The sequence below is a fragment of the Phyllopteryx taeniolatus genome, chromosome 11 (genome assembly GCF_024500385.1).
Source record: "Phyllopteryx taeniolatus isolate TA_2022b chromosome 11, UOR_Ptae_1.2, whole genome shotgun sequence".
NCBI classification, from domain to species: domain Eukaryota; kingdom Metazoa; phylum Chordata; class Actinopteri; order Syngnathiformes; family Syngnathidae; genus Phyllopteryx; species Phyllopteryx taeniolatus.
The window spans coordinates 20,097,311-20,115,411 of NC_084512.1; the positions used below are offsets into that span (position 1 = coordinate 20,097,311).

Consider the following 18,101-nt stretch of genomic DNA (forward strand, 5'->3'; position numbering starts at 1 on the left):
GTGGATCTACTTAATGATGATAAACCGTGATAAAGTAGTTTTTATGGTCTACAAAAAAAAAACAAAAAAACAAGAAACTCATGACCTAAAATTTTGTGTTTTATGGTGAGACATCAAATTTTGCTGTCACGCTGTCTAAATGCAGCAACGAAGACTGTTTTGTATTTAGTATACACAGTGGAACGGAATCTTGATTTAACGGTTGTCAGATGTAACAGACATAAAACTGTCCAAAAATAGTGTCTAGCTGTTACTTAAACCACTGATTGTCTGTTAGTTCCACAATTGGACACATTTCAGGGTTGTGTCACTGTTATCACAAATTTTCAGTATGAAGACCAGATCCAGCTAACAAACGTGCATATATGGCAGCCATGTTGGATGTGGCAACATTCCATCAAAGGCAACGCAAGGAAATTGGCTTTGCGTAGCCCTAGTTAGGCAGGTCATGTATCAAGGGATTCACATCTATGGTTGTTGTTTACTGGAGCGAGTGCTCGTCGTGGAGTTACAGTACGCTCGACGATATGTACACATCTTTGGAACATGGCATCCAGTCATAATGGAGGTGAAAAAAAGGAAGTGTACAAACTTCACGGCTCATGAAAGCGACCCTAGACTCGCCCCCACAGCATTGTTCTACCAGCTGCACGCCATTATCACCCACCCCCCATGTATCAAGAAGAAGAAGAATCAACTTTATTGTCATGAACATGCATGCACACAAAATTTGTTCTCTGCATTTTACCCATAACAGTGAACATACACAATCAAACAATCAGCTGTAACAGACTAAGTTCGTTAAATCAAGGTTCCACTGTACTCTCCGTGCATAGTTCAAATTTGGAAGCCATTAGACGAAATCTCTAGTAGGAACTCAATTTTGAAGAACACCTTTAAAAAAAAAAACAAAAAAAAAAACAGCTTTATTAACCTAAAAGGCTGACTTCCTGTGTCTTTTCGGGCATGGCTACAAGAGAGTTTTCTGTAGGTCTACTACGATCGACATCTACCCAATTTCACATTGCTAAGTAAAACTGGCTATGGAAAGCTCCTGTTTTCAAAACATCTCCTGTCTCCTAGAACAGTGATTTCCAACCTTTATGGAGCCAAGGCACATATTATACAATTGAAAAATCTCACGGCACACCAACAAACGTCACAAAAAGTGGATACATTAATTACTGTATGGACTTCCTACCATCTAATGGAAGAGCATTTCTTTGTTCTGTCTGTCACTATGCCTCACTGGCATAAATAGATGAATAAAGATACATTATTTCTTGGAAATAAATTTTTTTTTGCGCAATTAAGTAAAATTTTATAATTTCCCACGGCACACCTGAAGAGCGCTCACGGCACACTAATGTGCCCTGGCACACTGGTTGGGAATCACTGTCCTAGCAGAATTACATTTTCCTTTTTGGTGAGTTTATGAATATTGGACAGCCTTAAAATTGATATTTATTCGAATCAAGGCAATTTAAAATATTTAAGTGGTGATGTATGTACTATGTCCTCTTCAGGCCTCATAACAGGAACGTGCTGAGGAGGAGGAGGTGTATGAAGAGGGGGAAAGGGAGAGGCTTCCTTCCTCCACTGCGTGTCACCGGGGATGGGGGGTGGACAAGGACCACGCGTCACAAACAGGAAGAAGGATGGAGGTTGGGAAAACATGGAAAATGCCATCATGCAAAGAAAAAGTGTGTCAATGCTTCCAATCCTTCCTCTTACAATAAAATAGTCTTAAACCTGAATTCTCTGAGGACCTCAAGGTTTGGATTATGTCCACAGTAGCATCTATGTGCCAAAATGTTGCGGCATGAAACTGTAACTGAACAAGACAGAATAACTTCCCTTTCCTCTCAGTTGCGTGAATTAAGAATTTTAATGTCGCAACACAATTATGTAACCCATAATGCAGTGCAAGTTTATTGCTACACAAGAAAAGAGAAGTCTCTTCAGCATGAGCTCTCCCTAGATACCAAATATTACCATAAAAATGACACTGATGTTTACTTTTTGATAAGCAGGCAGGCTATAAAGAATCTTAAGCAAACACTGCAGAGCTTTCTTCTCTCCTCATGCATTTGTACTGGGAGGTGGAATTAGAGGCAATGTAGAATGAAACAAATCACCTTTGGAATTCTCAATGGGGAAATATCCAAGTAGCACCGAGGCCGCCGTCTCCTTCACAATGAAGCTATAGTTTATCTAGCATGTCGTGTTGCAAGTCTGTTGATGTTCTTGAGAGCAGGTGTGATGGACTAAGCGGTTAGGACAATATGTGAACACCTTTAAAAAGGGGGAAAAAACATCCTATCAGGAGCCCAAAAAGAGTGAGTTAGTTGTTTTTTTTAATTGTATTTTGGTTGGTTATTTTTCAAATCTGTAATTGCATTATTTATTTATCAAATGCATTTTTAAAATGTATGCACTCAATACACAAACAACACTTTGCGCTCACATTCACACCGAAGGACGAGAGCGTCGTCAATGAACCTAATATGCATAGTTTTCGGATAAGAGAGGAAGTCTGAGTCCCTGCAGAAAACCCAAGCATGAGGAGAACAAGCACGAGATTCGAACCCGGCCCACTAGACAGTGAAGCAGATGTGCTAACTACAACACCGTTTTTTGTATCATATACTATTTAATAACATACTGTTAAGTTAAAGGCTCAATCAGTGCTCAGTGTCAACTGACTGAGTATAATTATCTTTGTAAAGACAGACTTTTTTTAATACATATATTTCTTGAATCTTTTTTATAGTGCATGTGCATATCATCACTATCAAGCGGGAAACCTACCGGTATGTCCACATTTGGTCAGTTTCACATTTTTTCACAAATCTATTCTGTTGGTCAATCTCCAGGTTGGTCTGTGATTTTTATAAATTATTGACACATTTAAAGTGTTTCAAATCGCTTGCTCTCCTTGAAAGTGGTTTCTAGATGTCTTAATAACATATCTGCAGCATGCTTTGTTCAAAATACCCCAAGGATCAATAATTGTAGACATATTTTTATAGCATACTTTTTAACAGGTGAAATCGGCTCGTTCAGAGCCCAGGATGCAGAAAACTAGACTTTACACCGATCTGATCGCCTTGATCGATATCGGAAGATAATTTGCATTTTATGTTGACCGGCTGATCGGCTTTCATGTCATAATTCGCCGATCCAATCAATTACGTCATTGATCGCCTCCTTTACTGTGCGTCGCCGTCGTATACAGTATATTTTAATCCAAAAGCAAGTTTATTTTTAGCCTTGTCGCGTGTCTTTTGACGTAATTTACGATCACTTGGCTTTGTCAAATCAAACGCGACTGGATGCACTCGTTACCACGGCCACGACAACAACAATGGATCGCGCGTGTATTGTGTCAGTCAAAACAAAATGAACAAAATGGGGGCAAACGTGTCCTGGTGGTGGTCACCGGTGCTCAGGAGAAGCAGCTCGTTCAAGGATTGCTTGAGGTATGTTCACGTACTTTTAATACGATACGGCTCACAAGCAGCCAACAAGACGTTATGTAGCCTAGCAAGCTAGTGCTAGCACTAAGGGTTGTACGTAAACATGCAGCCATTCTGTTGAATTATGCTCGAAGTTTAAGTTTCGGTGTGTGAAGTAAATTAATTACAGTAAGTTAGCACCCATTATTTCTGTCACGTTGTAATGGTTTAACCTTACTGATTAGAATATATGACCTGAGTTGAGAATATTTTTGGAGATACAGTACACAAGTATATACAGTAAATGAATAAGTAATTTAAATAGACACATTGCTCCATCTTGTGATGAAATCGGTGATCGTTTTTTTTTTTTAAACTTGCTGATCGGTGATCAGCTCCAAAAATCCTGATCGAGTAAAGCCTACAGAAAACAAGAGAGCGTCCAAGGCAATCAAATCATTTATGTGGCACATGGACACATCGCCAAAAACATGCAGCCCCCGAACAACTTCACGAAGCAATAAAGTGTCATTTAGTAGAAACTACAGTAAATGCTGGTAATCTTGGCTCCGGCCTTCCTGTGTGGAGTTTGCATGTTCTTCTTGTGCTTGCATGGGTTTTCCTTGGGTACCACGGATTTCTCCCATATTCCAAAAGCAAGTCTCCATAGTTGTTACAGTGAGTGTGAATGATTGTTCGTCTATACAGTATATGTGCCCTGCGATTGTCTGGTGACAAGTCCAGGCTGTACCTCGTGACTGTCTCTCACCCAAAGTTGGCTGGGATAGGCTTCACCTCACGATCCTCATGAGGATAAATGGATGGACGGATGGATACTCCAGGGACCAATCTATTTGCACCCAAAACATTAAAAAAAATCGTCCATTGTCTGTACAGTTTATCCTCATAAGGTTGAGCTGAAGCCAAGAATACTTTAGGCAAGAGGCGAGGTACACCAAGGACTGGTCGCCATCTAATCACACAACACAAACATTCACACCCATGGACAATTTCAAGTCTTCATTGCACCTAACATGCATGTTTTTGGTATGTGGGAGGAAAGTGGAGTATCAGGAGAAAACCTACGTAAGGACGGGGAGAACATGTGAGGTCCACACAGGGAATCCGGAGCAAAGATTTGAACCCCGAACCTCTGAACTGTGAGATTGTGCTGCTTGTTAAAAAGTCAATTGTCCTTAATATATGTCCTATCCATCCATCCATTTTCTGTTCCGCTTCTCCTCACTAGGGTCGCGGGCGTGCTGGAGCCTGTCCCAGCTAACTTCAGGCGGGAGGTGGGGTACACCCTGAACTGGTCGCCAGCCAATCGCAGGGCACATAGAAACAAACAATCATTGGCACTCACATTCACACCTAAGGGCAATTTAGAATCTTCAATCAACCTACCATGCATATTTATGAGAAGTGGGAAGTGGGAAGAAACCGGATTACCCGGAGAAAACCAACGCAGGCACAGGGAGAACATGCAAACTCCATTTGAACCCCAGTCCACAGAACTGTGAGGCAGATGTGCTAACCAGTCTTCCACCGTCCCGCCCATATGTCCCATTTAATAATAATAATAAAAAAAAGAACAGTAGAGTTGTTAAGTGATTGACGCACCAAAATTGTGTAACATTTATAGAGCAAATCCACACTCAATTATAGTGCATTTGCACTGTTAACAGCTGTCAGATAAATTGTTCAAAACAGTCACTGTTGTGACCTGAGCAAAACTACTAGTGCAGCCTGGATTACATTTCCTGGGAAGAAGCTGCAAGACCAAATGTTTGCTTTGAAAAGAGTCTGTCAAGTCCAACAGGTTCCTCTGTGCAGACTTTAATGTACTGGATCAGCTTCGGTCTGTATTCTTTGATAAGGGGCCAATGAATAGGTGCGGCGTTAAAGTTAAAAGTAAAGTCACTTACGCTTTACGAAACACATTCATTACAAGAGCGAGACGAGTCAATCTTTTTGTAAACAACTCGTCCAATTCCACGGGCGTGGACACAAGCAGTGTCACATTTATCTATACATATGACGAAACTGGTGGGTTTAAACTGAATTTTGACGCGTTTAAGCTAGCGTGAAAGCTAGCTTGAAAGTTGAAGTTCGGTGGAAATGTGACCAAAAACGTGCACAACCCTAAAACGACAAGGAGGCAAAAAGTGACTTGCCTCACGTCCTGGGGGTAAAAAAAATAAAATAGCGGAATGTAAGCGAGGGGGAAACACTCACCACTAGGTGTGTGAGACACGGCAGATACAGCAGTCTGGCCCATGTTCGGTTTCACCGGCGGTGCTCCGGTGGAGGAGGTTGCCCTCCTCAATCCTTAACCCACAGTCACCGCTCCCTATCGCCGCATAAATCCCGTACGCGACCACCGTGAGAGTTCATGTCGCCTGGAAAGGAAACTTTTTTTTTTTTTTTTTTTGCAAGCTCGACTGACGGCACTAAGTTGCTGCTAGGTCGTAACTTCCCCTCCCGCCCCTGTCCTGCTCTCCTCCTCCTCCTCCTCCTCTCCCGTGGTGGATGCTTCTCATTCCTCCAGCCTATGCAGATTAGAGGTGCTGCTGGGGCCCAAAGGTAAAGGCTGACACTTTAAGGCACCAGCAGTTTACATTGGGCACAGCACAGTAGGAGAAAGAAAAAGGCCCTGGGAAACTTCCTTTACGTCACATATTTAATGGGAAGACTGATAGATGTTTGGAAAAGAAAAAAATAATCAGTTGGCGATTAAAGGGGGGCACATTACGTAAATTAGACTTTTTAATTGTTGTATACAAATGCAATTGATATAAAAAGTCTGAAAAATGAGACAAGATTTGAAAACCTTTTCCACTATAAATGACCTGAACCTGTACAACGCAATTGATTATTTTTTTTTGATGGGGTCAGTAATAAACAACTGAGATAATGAGGTTGGACAAGTGTGCACACCCTCATAACTAGGGATGTAGCTGCAGTGCAAAGGGGGAGGCGGACAATGCGATTGTCCCTGGCATCCATCTGGAAGGGGGCATCCAAGAAACCCCCACTTCAGCGGGATAAAAGTCCCGTAGATGATCAACTTTCAGGGGCATCAATGGCAAGTGAACATGCTCCTTGCCAGTTGTTTTCATTTTTTATTTGTGTGTTTGACTGTTTTTGGCTCTTTCAATGAAAAAGTGCATTGGGGACGGTTACTCCTCCTTTTTTCCTTTTCTTATCTGAAGCTCGCTTGTAATTTCCATAGATTTTGCGCCCATTTAAAAGTTTCAAAAGCAGCTGTGATAGAAAATTTTGACCTGAAATATGTGCTTCAAATATTTTGCCAAGGTCGCCTTGCCTCACCTGTACAGGTCTACATAAGAAAAGGCCATGAGAGAGCTGGACGGCGTGCCGTGTTACACTTCTGACAACTGACATGGGATCAGCCGAGCAATGCAGTTTAACGGCTCATTTTATGATGTTAAAAAAGATCAGCAGCGCTACATTGAGTTTTGTTCAATACAAAAATAAAATGTTAGCTTCTGACAAGCGGCACACACTCGATTGCTCTGTGAAGTTGCTAGTGTAGCTTGGGTGGGGTGGATTTTTGTGTTTGGTGATGTGTCCTTGTGCCACATATGCAAAGTATTGTGTATTAAGTGCTGCCTATTCAGTAAAAATGCTTTTATTGTCTTTATGGGCTGGAATGGATGAATGGCATTTCCATTCATTTCAATGGGGAAAATATATTTGATATAAGAGTAAATTGACTTACAAGCTTGGTCACAAAACAAATTGAACTCATAAGTCAAGGCACCACTGTAAATCACACTAGTGTCTGTTTTGCTTCATAATGGCTTTTACTAAAAACCGAAAGAGGAACAGTTGAGGACGTGGCCTAAATGTCACTATATAGGGATTTCCAGTTTTTTGTTTATCAGTTCAGTTTCTGCACTTTAGCATGTGGTAGCCTCAGATAGATTTGCTTACAAAGGGAAGATTTAGCACAGAGAGGGTTACTTTATTCTTTGATCATATTTCTTTGCTAGTCATAATACAAGTGTTTAGTATTAGCTGCGTGACCTCAGGGTGGCTAACGTGGCCGATCACACGCTCCTGCTTCCAGCTGATGAAAAGCAAACAAACAGGAGTGAGAGCAGCCTCTGTGCGCGTGTGTGTGTGTGTGTGTGTGTGTGTGTGTTTTCTGTCATCACTGTTGTGTGGAATTGAGACCTTGCAGAGCACAGCCACACGCCTACTGCTTTCACCATGCCACTAAGACCAATGGTGCCATCTAGTGCTATAAATACTCTTCAGAAACATCACAAGTATGAAGTGTTTTCCCTGAAGCTGTTTATCTCCAAGCACAAGTCAACACACCCTACCTTGCTGGAATGAAAGTGTAATTAAAAGTAATGGAGAGCTTATAGGAGGTACGGTATGTTCATGTAAGGGTCGCAGGACGTTCACTGGACATGTCTCTGGTCGGTTAACTCATCAAACCAGACCCCAAGGAGGCCTCTTTCACACATAAAAACAACAAAATTGCTGAATCAAAGCTGTACGAAAAGATGTTTGTGTTTTTCTGTTTTGCCTTTTACACAGAAACCAGCAAAGTGGAATGTTGCCGTAACTGTGTGTACGTTCAAACACCAACACTGCATCTCACATAATTATATGTCTGTATGAAATACTTGTCATAAAGCGGCAATTGGTTCATACACAACAGGGCGGGAGAAGTGAGTATTAAACTTTACAGCGCCTTTGCCAGAATTGTGGAATAGACTTCCATCCATCCATCTCTGCCTCAATTTCGGCCTCCCAATTCCATGTCGGCCGGTAGTATCAGAATTGTAACAGAGGCGGCACCAACCCAGAATGGGAAAGACAAAGCCCACCCAGCCATTTTCCGCTTTTTCTGCTTTCAGAGGTAATATCAGAGCCGTAATAGAGGCCTTGTCTGGTCTTGTCTCGGTCTCAGGCTGGCTGGACTCGGGATTTTCCCTCATGACCAGCACTGATCTCCTATTCTTCAACTTCATTAATGTGATAATAAGGAGAACCACTTGGTAAAATAACAAATACCTTCAATTCATATGTTACTAACCCTCCACCACCCCCGTAATGACTGCAACCTTCGTGGTGTTATGACTGAGTAAACCCCCAGCCATATTTCGGGAGGCGGTTTTAATTCCACTTTACATTGGCATTGTTATAAGACCCCACCCTGCCCCATTATTATGGCACCCCACCTTTTTTTAATTTTCATTTTTAAATACTGTACATACAATTATTTATTTTTTGCAAGAATTTAGTTGAAAAAAACTGTTCAGATTTGAATTTTTGAAAGCATGTCGTGCTTTGAAAGAGTTACATACATCGTCCTTTTGGCTGCCAAATGTATTTAAAAGAAAATTTAAATTAAAGAGAGAATGCTCTTTAACTATTCAACCTTGTCATGGTTTTTAAAGTAGATTTTTATAGTCTGGTCTCAGTCTCGGCTTGTCTCGGTCTTGGGCTTGACTTGGCCTCGACTCCGAAAAGTCTTGGTCTTGTCTTGGTCTTGGAGAGAGCTGGTCTCAGGCAAGTCATGGTCTCAGATAGTGTGGTTTTGAGCACAAGATTACCTTCGAGTAACAAGTACATCAAAGTGGCATTTTTAGGGGCGGCATGTTTTTAAATAACAGTGCTCACCCGAGGGATCCTGACTTTTATTGACCGGACAAGGAAAGGGCTGAGGGGAAAAAGGCAGTCATCAAATATTAAAGAGGTGGCCTCAGCGGAACAAGGGGCTAATAATTGTTTAAGTGCTACTTTTGAGAGCCCCCCACCGCCCTGACTTATTTATTAAACTTAGTCGCACAGTACTATCTAATCAGATAATGAGTGGCCACTGTTTCATTATTGTTGTAGTAGCTTTCAATATGACTATTTTGTGTCAGGAAATTGACCTTCAAACATAACCTGCATAGTCTTTTGGCAGTACTACAGGACTGGTTACTGTTATGTCTCTCGCTCTTCCCATCTGCCCTGGCCAGCTCGCCTGCAACCCGATCTCCTGTTTGTTGTATACTGTTTGGCATGAGCCATAATGCTAAAATGATGCCTGTATTAAATCAATAGCTGACATCCTGCCAGACGGGCGGCCGGAGAGCTCGAGCGAAGGGCTTGCGATAGAGAGCGAGAGACGGCGACAAGGCCGTGGTGAAGCAACGTTTGGTAACCAGAGCTGAATAAAGGCTCACGGTTTGTGGGGAAATGAGCCGATGCGCACTTGCACACACTTGTATTAGAATGAGGTGTATAAGACAGTCATGTCTGAGCTGAGTACAAACACTGGAGGAGCGCAGCCACTTGCATGTTCCGTTTGCATAGTTGAGGGCTGCTTTTCACTGCTTTATTACCCAGACAAAGGTGTGATATGGTTTGTTTTTAAAGCGGTGCCAGTGGGTAAAGATGGTTGATTTGTGGCTTGGGAGGTGTGCAGAAAGCATCACAGCATGTTTATTCTACGATTACACTACATAAATGGGAAAGCACTGAGAATAAAAAAAAATAGCATTTTTACACAAATAAATAAATAAATAAATATTGGGGCACCAAGAGTTGGAAAAAGTACTCACACTCTACATATAGAGGTCAGATACTTGTGTAAAAAAAAGACCACTGAAAGTAAAACCACTGATTCAACAAACAAACGAAAAAAGCAAAAAAGTACAGCTTCTGATAAGTAAAAAATAAAAACGAATTTTTACTTCCCATTACATACAATACTCATTTCAATAACTTGGCATGCCCCAAAAAACAAAAAAACAACAACCGCTAGCTAACGTTGACTCTGGCTTTTATGCTATCAAAACTACGTGGTCCTATAGCTATGCCAATGTTGTGAACTGAGTTACAAAAATGCCAAATTAGCTAATGATAATAGAAAAAAAATACACCCAACCTGTATATATATTTTTTTCAGAATATAGTTTTTTCATGCCAGAAGCTGGTGGTATTTGGGCTGGTACAAGACACGACACAGTCGCCACAAATTATTTTTGTAGCCGACAACATCAAAAAGTTCTGTTAAATAAGGCCATGTAATGGAACTATCTTGCTTCTCCGAATCTCGTTATTTTCATTATGTAAGTAAGGAAAGTAGACAAAGTAAGGAGTAAAAAGTACAGATAACCGTTTTCAGATGTAGGGTGTAAAGGGTTGCTAGAAAAATAAACATAGTTCCGATACCTGAAAAAATCTACTTAAAGGAGAGTGTGCAGATTTAAGAGTCCACTGCGCCCAAGGAAAAAGAACCTATCAGAGACAGAAGACTTGAACTACGAGGTGTGGTCAATCAGTTGCTGTGCAATCGTGGGCACCCAACGCAGCCTTGCGTTGACGTCCTTGGGCTTCAGGAGCTTTGCTGAAATGATCACTGATTATTCACCTCTATTTAGCAATAAAAGTTTAAAAGAAGGAATTGGACAGATGCTGAGCCAAAACAAGGGTAAACATAGAGTATGAAACAGTGGCGTCGTATACCGTCCATTCACCGCTAGGCTTCGCACATACACCAAGAGGTCAAGTTATTAAGAATAAGTTCTTCAAAATAAGGAAGTGGCAATTCCGCCGAATTGCCACCGCAAAAGTTCAGAATTCACTTCAAACAAAAGGTGCTCTGTCCTGAGTTTTTTTAACACATATAGATTTAAATACCATGAAATGAAAGCTAGAATTCTGAACTTTTGTCTCATATTTATCTTTTGAACTGAAACCCAAATGTCTTCAGTATACAACAAAAACAAAGAAATTGACCTTGCCATTTCAATGGGACTGTATAATGACTACAATACAAGGTGATTTATACCCTCTAATCTGGTAATTGAATCCCAAAAACATTAACTATAAAATACCGAAAAAAGCACCATCTGCTGCATGTGATGGGGCAGTCCTCCCCTTTCTCCTAATGTAAGTCAGAATTCTTACTTACAAACTCATCACAAAACAAAGATGCACTAAAATATAAAAGGGCAGCACAGTTAAGTAGTAGTTAGGACATCTGCCTTACAGTCAAGAGGTTCTGGGTTTGACTCTTGGTCAAACTCCCTCCTGTGTGGAGTTTGCATGTTCTCCCTGTGCTTGTGAGGGTTTTCTTTAGGAATGAAAACATCCATGTTAGATTAATTGAAGTCTAAATTCTCCATGTGTGCGAATGGCTGTTTGTCTACATGTGCCCAGTGATTGACTGGTGACAAGTCCAGGATGTACCCTGCGTCTCTTGTCCAAAAGTCCTAGGATAGGCTACACAACCCTATTAAGTATTGTGTAGAAAAATGATGGATGGATATACAGTATAAATGCTATGTATCTATATTTATTGGTGATAGATGTCACTATTTATTTAATACATCCAGTACTGAAGTTTAATTGTTGTGTAGATACTGTATGTAAAATTTCTGCTTGAATTCTTTTGCCAAAATGTATTTCAAAAAATTTAAATGCTCTATTAATTAGTCTTGCTTTTTGGTTTACATTTGACCGAAACCCAAATAAGCGCCAAGTAGAATATTTCCATTATACATGTGTAAAATGAAAGTGAATACCAGGTAGTGTATGTTGTTTTAAACACAACAAATAAAGCTGACAGGTGGAAAGTCCTTACTTGACTGGTTGAACCTAACCTTATTTGCTTACTCTGCTGTTATGTCAAGCTGAAATGTCGCTACTCACACACCTCGTAAAACAGACAACATGAATCATGCGTGAGATGAGAATAAAAGAGCAGTTAAACCTAGCCTTTTGATTCCTTAAAAGGTCCCTTACAATTACTGTAGGTGGAAGGAGGTGGGTGTGAGAAAAAAAACAAAAAAAAACGTACACAATGAGCGTCTAAATATCTTTCCCACATGGCTCAAGGATTGCATCCAAATAACATTTTAACAAATCTTGACACCTTCAATGGTACTGATAATTCACTGGTTGATCAAGATCACGTATGCACACTTTAGACACTACTTCTCAACAGAAATTAGTGGACCTACACAAATAAACACATTTATAATGATTCTACCAGCAACAGGGGAATGTTTTGTTTTTCTTTTCTGGTTAACACACAACTAATAAGAGTGTCTAAATTAAATTGAATAACATTATGTTGCCTGCACCTGCAAAAACAACCACACGTGACTTATGTCACTGTAATACACCCAATATGGCCACTAACAACATCCACCTGGAATGAATGACCATGCTATGTACAGTAATAACACCGCCACTATCTTGTGGGTTTAAAATGTAACGCAACATTGCAACTTAAAAAGCCAAGGACATCAAAAGTCTGTTTAAGTGAAGGTATAGTTTGCCCTCCCTTGATGTTACACAGTGCTCTCCTTCCAGTATCCTATAAATATTGCAAAATGACATAGTAATATGCAGGCAACATGATGACATAACATCGACGCTGTGTCATTAAGTTGACATTTGAACAGAATTAACATCTTTGAGAATAGCATGAGGATAACAGTAAAGACAAGTGGTTTTAAAAAAGAAAAAACATAACAAAAAAATGCTTATAATGGAGAGAAACTCACCATCATGTTCCATGACTTGACCCAGGGAATATTATCAGCAGTGTGAGTGGATCCTCGCCTCTTCCTGACATTACGCCCTCCTCCTCCATCCCTCGCTCCTCCCACCTGCCTCCCTCCCTCTTCTCACTCCAGTAAAGAGCATTAAAACTTAATGTCCCTTTCCATCTCAGGTACTCATTCTCCCCTGTCTTTGCCTGAGTCGAACTCCTATCCCCTAGCCTGGCTCCCTATTGAGGCGAGGTCCCACCGTGACGCAACAACATGCAAATGAGATAGTAGAAAAACAAGAGGAGGAGGCGAAAAGGAATGCTAGAGGGGTGTTGTGTTTGCCAGGTATGATTTATAGCCACTGGTAATCAGCGCGGTTACAGAGTGCAGAGTCACTGCAAAAAGTCAAAGTTCAGCTTCTATCCAGTGCTATTACAATGAATGCTGTGAAATGAGCAACAATTGCCTCGTGGTCAGCTTCCTTTAACCACACACATACAGTAAACACACGCTGAGGTTACAACAATAGGTGCACCTTCAACCGGTAGCACAGTGTCCCATGACAAAAGATACAAAACCAAGCCACAAAGTAGCAGAGTCAACATTTTTCAGGATGTAGTTAAGAAGGTACATAATGGAGCATTTAACACGCACAAAACATAACTTCATTGTCATAAAGAACAACTCTGTTATAGTTAGTTTCTATTTTAAAGACAGAATTGATACAGGCATATATCCATTAACACCATGTCCCTGGACACATTTTACTACTGTATGTATTAATAGAGATACAGTACATAAAACATACGTAATATATTGCCTTTTCCTACAAATGTAATTTATAAATTTATGAAATCATTTTTTTGTGTAACTTCACATTTTTTTTCTTGAGGTGTGTTTTAGTTTCTCGAAAAGTGCAGCATAAAATGTACTTGTTGATGTGAAGCGAAAACATTTTCATCTTCAATTTGTCCTTCTTTTCAGACTGGGTTTGGATGATTTGCATTTATTATTATTATTATTATTATTACTATTAGTAGTATTACAGTATAGATGTAGGTTTTGCCTTTAATTATATCCTTCATCCTTCACTTGTTTTGGATGATTTTCCTTTCTATCTATATTAAACAATGTCAAAATACTTTTAACATGAATTACTTGTGTATATTCTTTTAAAAAAAAAAGAAAATACACATTATCATGAGGGAAGGGACTTAGATGAACCATAATTACCGGTAATATAATAATGAGTCACCATCCAATATGGAGCATGGAGACATTGAATCACATGTATGTGTTGTTCTGCTGCAAGGGTTTGATTTCTTTAATTTCCTGTTCTTAACAGAAGAGAACATAATGACGCAGGATGTAATAAACCATGCTGTACGAGCAGTCACGGAAATGAAACAAAATCGGGCACACTCGCGTGCTTTTTTAAAAATAGTAAATTTGTTAGTTAGTAACCAAATAGAGTTACTGATAGACTGGGAAGGTAAGACTTTAACTACACAGTAAGAATAAAACCCTGACTCATGGTGTCATTGAAAGTATAAATAAACAGTAACTTGCTGGCCTTCACTGTGTGATAAAAATAACTAATTTAGAGTATTAAAATGGGGGATAATTACCTTAAAAGGAGCCTGCTTAGAACACAAGACTCGTACTCTCAGGGCAGTGGGTTCGAGGCCTGTATTTTCACTGTAACTGGAAGTCCCAGTTTAAAAGCCACATGAGGCATTCACATTAAATGTCATTATGTTGTATCTCATGGGTCTCATTTTGAAATACCAAATTTGGTTGGAAATGGGATTTGGCTAGTTTTACTCTTTTGAGCTATAGCTATAGACTGCTGGTTACGTATATCATTCACCTATCTGGGGACTTTTTGGGAGGAAACTATCTTCCGTTATTGCTGAAAAACTGATCTATCTTTTTGTTGTTTTTGTGCTCAGACCGAAGCAATGACACAATTACTTTGGTGCCATCTTGTGGCATCTTGGTGTCGAAGGAAATCATGGAGCTTCATTGAGACAAAAGTATCTTGTGGCATCTTGTTGCCAAGGAACTATATTGAAGTAAATTAAGGAGGTTCCTGTACACAAATGTAATGCTACCTTGTGGCAATGATAGGCTATTATGAACCTTTTTTTGTGGGGTGGGGAGTCAGTTATAGATTTCTGCTGTTCGCGGCCCCATCCCGCGTGAATATCTGGGGAACACTTTACTGCACTGAAATCAATGAACTTTTCTGCAATATTCTATACTGCAGTGTCGAGTTGCGTCTGTACCAAGCAGTTGAAGGTGGCATTTGGGGTCAGTGGTGTCGATTTAAATCCTCAGTGGCTTGTTTTAAGTTACTCCCAGAATGATAGTAAAAGGGGAAAAAACACTTTTTAATGGCTCGTCGTTATAGATAAGTAGCTGAACTCTCTGGAGTGCCTGTTCACCCATCAAGTGTGAAATTACACAACCAAGTAAATCTTTTGTTATTTGCCTATTTCTGAAAATGCTTCTGTGATCAAGAAGGCCTGAATTTTGCAAAATAGTGCCATTCCATTTTGGCATAATACCACCCTCAAACCGTGTTTCTCCACCCATGACTTGCCACTTTCAAGCCGCATTCGGACTACAGTACACTGTCTGAAACACAAATCATGTCAAAGCCCGAAGGTAAGCAGAGCTGCATTGAGTTTTGTTGGGTATACAGATTACCGTTAGCTGACAGTGTTCCCTTCTGATAAGTGGCACATATAGTAATTGATTGTTGCTGTGGCATTGGTGTTTGGTGATACCTGTATGTCCATGCGCCAAATACCTACAGGGGAGTTCATGAAGAGCTGCCTCCACAAGTGAAATGTTCCCCCCTCTAGTCGTCATGGGTATGAAAGCTGTACTCGCCATTGGGCCGGCATTATAAGGGGCAGGGTGAACAGTCACTAATTTGCACGAGACAGTGAGGCCCCCTCAAAATGGCCTAATTTCACCAGGACAAGAAATAGGGTGTGTAAAGTTTCTGAATTCTTGATGCCTTCATATTTTTAATGAAAGTATGCCTCATACATGTTACTAAACACCTGGAAACCGTTTTAAATTGTGAAAATAAATACATAATACGTTTCATTGAAATCATTATTAATTTCTATCTCTGTCAAAGATTTTCCATTGTAAATTCTGAATAAGCTGTCCTTCTTCCCCCCCCCCCCTAATAAAGAAGCTTGCTCATTGAGTTTGTAGGTTTTCAAAGGATTTGGCACAAATTTCAGCTGGGGGCAATGTCTGCTCTGTCCCCGATCAAAAAGAACACATCTAACAAGTGCTTATCGTCAACTCAAAGGCTGTCTAATCTCAGCTATTTCAAGGAGTGAGCCGACATCCCCCTCCTCTTCCCTTTCTTCAGCCTTTTTCCATCTGCACTCTCCTCCTCCTTAATCACACTATCCTCACATCTAATTTGGCCCACTCTCCTATTTTTTGCTGTTTCAAGTCACATTTTTCTCCCCTCCCCTCACTTTTAACCCATTTTATTTTAGTATATCCCGCCACTATTGCCCGAACTGTTCCCTCTGCCTGTGTAATTAGAAGAGAGTAATACTGTATAGTGTCCATTTGGAGGACAACATGCTATTTACAGTCTACACGTCATTCCTTATGGACTATTTGTGGAAACAACTTCCCTAATGATGAAGTAAAAGCCATTTCATATTATTGTGCCATTTCATATTATTGTGCAGTACACACACAAACAATAGAGCAGAACTGCTGGTTAACTTTCAAGTCAAAACTTAAAAGATGAACGTTTAACTCTATTTGCTATTTTTCACGTTTTTTTTTTTTTAAATCAGCACACCATCCATTTCATCCATCCATTTTCTGTACCGCTTATCCTATCTTCAGGTCGCCAGCCAATCGCAGGGCACATAGAAACAAACAACCATCCATACTCAAATTCACACCTACGGGCAATTTAGAGTCTTCAATTAACCTACCATGCATGTTTTTTGGGATGTGGGAGAAAACCGGAGTGCCCGGAGAAAACCCACGCAGGCACGGGGAGAACATGCAAACGCCACACAGGCGGGGCCGGGATTTGAATCCCTGTCCTCAGAACTGTGAGGCAGATGTGCTAACCAGTCGTTCACCGTGCCGCCCAAAAATCAGCACACCACTAAACAAAAATGTCAAAAAACGTAGAGTATACATATTTCGAAATTATGAGAATTGACTGTTGTATGAATGGCAACAGGTGGATGCACAGGTTAATTTTAGTGGAAAAGCTTTTCATTTTCTGCTCGCTTAGCATAGAAAGATGAACATAGATATACGGAATTTTTAGTTGATAATAATTTTCGGACAATTTACTGTAAAGAAAATTGGATCATTTCCTGCAGCACAACTGATGCATTTTTGTTGGTAAAATTAATGGTTGAACTCCAAATTGTGCCACTTTTTGGAAGTTCAACTCTGGAGGATCTTTCCATCCATCCATTTTCGACAGCACTCATTAGAGCCACGAGTGAGCTGGAACCTATCCCAGCTGAGATTGGGTGAGAGTCAGGGTACACCCTGGACTGGTCACCAGCCATTCGCACGGCGCATACAGAATAGACAGAACAACTACTCACACATACATTCACAACTATGGACTGTCATGGTCTGTGTTTTGGTTTGGGTTGTGTTTAGTTTTGTTCCATGTTTTCCTGTGTTCCATGTTTGTCGTGTGCTCATTAGGTTGTCGTGTCCACCTGTTCTCGTCTACTTTGTGTCAACCAATCAGCTCTCTCCAGCCACTCGTGTCTTGTCCAGGTGTTCCTCGTTGTCTCGTCAATTTGTTTGTATTTAGTTCCCTGGTTTCTTTCACTTCCGGTCGGTTCATTGTCGTTGTCACATGTCTTTGCCATGTCATAGTCGCCAGTTGTCTTTATCATTGTGATATGTCATTGTCAGGTGTCATTTTCCCTATCTATTCCACGTCTTACTCACAGGTCATAGTTTGTTTCCAGTTTTAGATATTCAAGTGTTTCTTTGTTACTTTGGTTTGGTTGTTATCTGTTGTGGGACTTTGTTCAGTTTTGCTTTATCCAATATCCTTGTTTTCCTTTTTTTGAAG

General features: G+C 40.4%; 1 protein-coding gene across 3 annotated transcripts in view; it reads right to left on the bottom strand.

The window, feature by feature from the left end:
- phactr2 (phosphatase and actin regulator 2) overlaps positions 1-18,101 on the bottom strand; it is a 36,094-nt gene that overhangs the window by 16,464 nt on the left and 1,529 nt on the right. Inside the window, exon 1 of one of the 3 annotated variants that reach the window (XM_061790118.1) lies at positions 13,007-13,093. The exons of 1 other annotated variant lie outside the window; for it this stretch is intronic. In XM_061790118.1, coding sequence (XP_061646102.1) covers positions 13,007-13,019 — 13 coding nt within the window. In that variant the 5' untranslated portion in view covers positions 13,020-13,093. Of the gene's footprint in view, positions 1-5,696; positions 5,894-13,006; positions 13,094-18,101 lie in introns of those variants that run through there. One more of the 3 variants, XM_061790117.1, reaches the window with a different exon arrangement.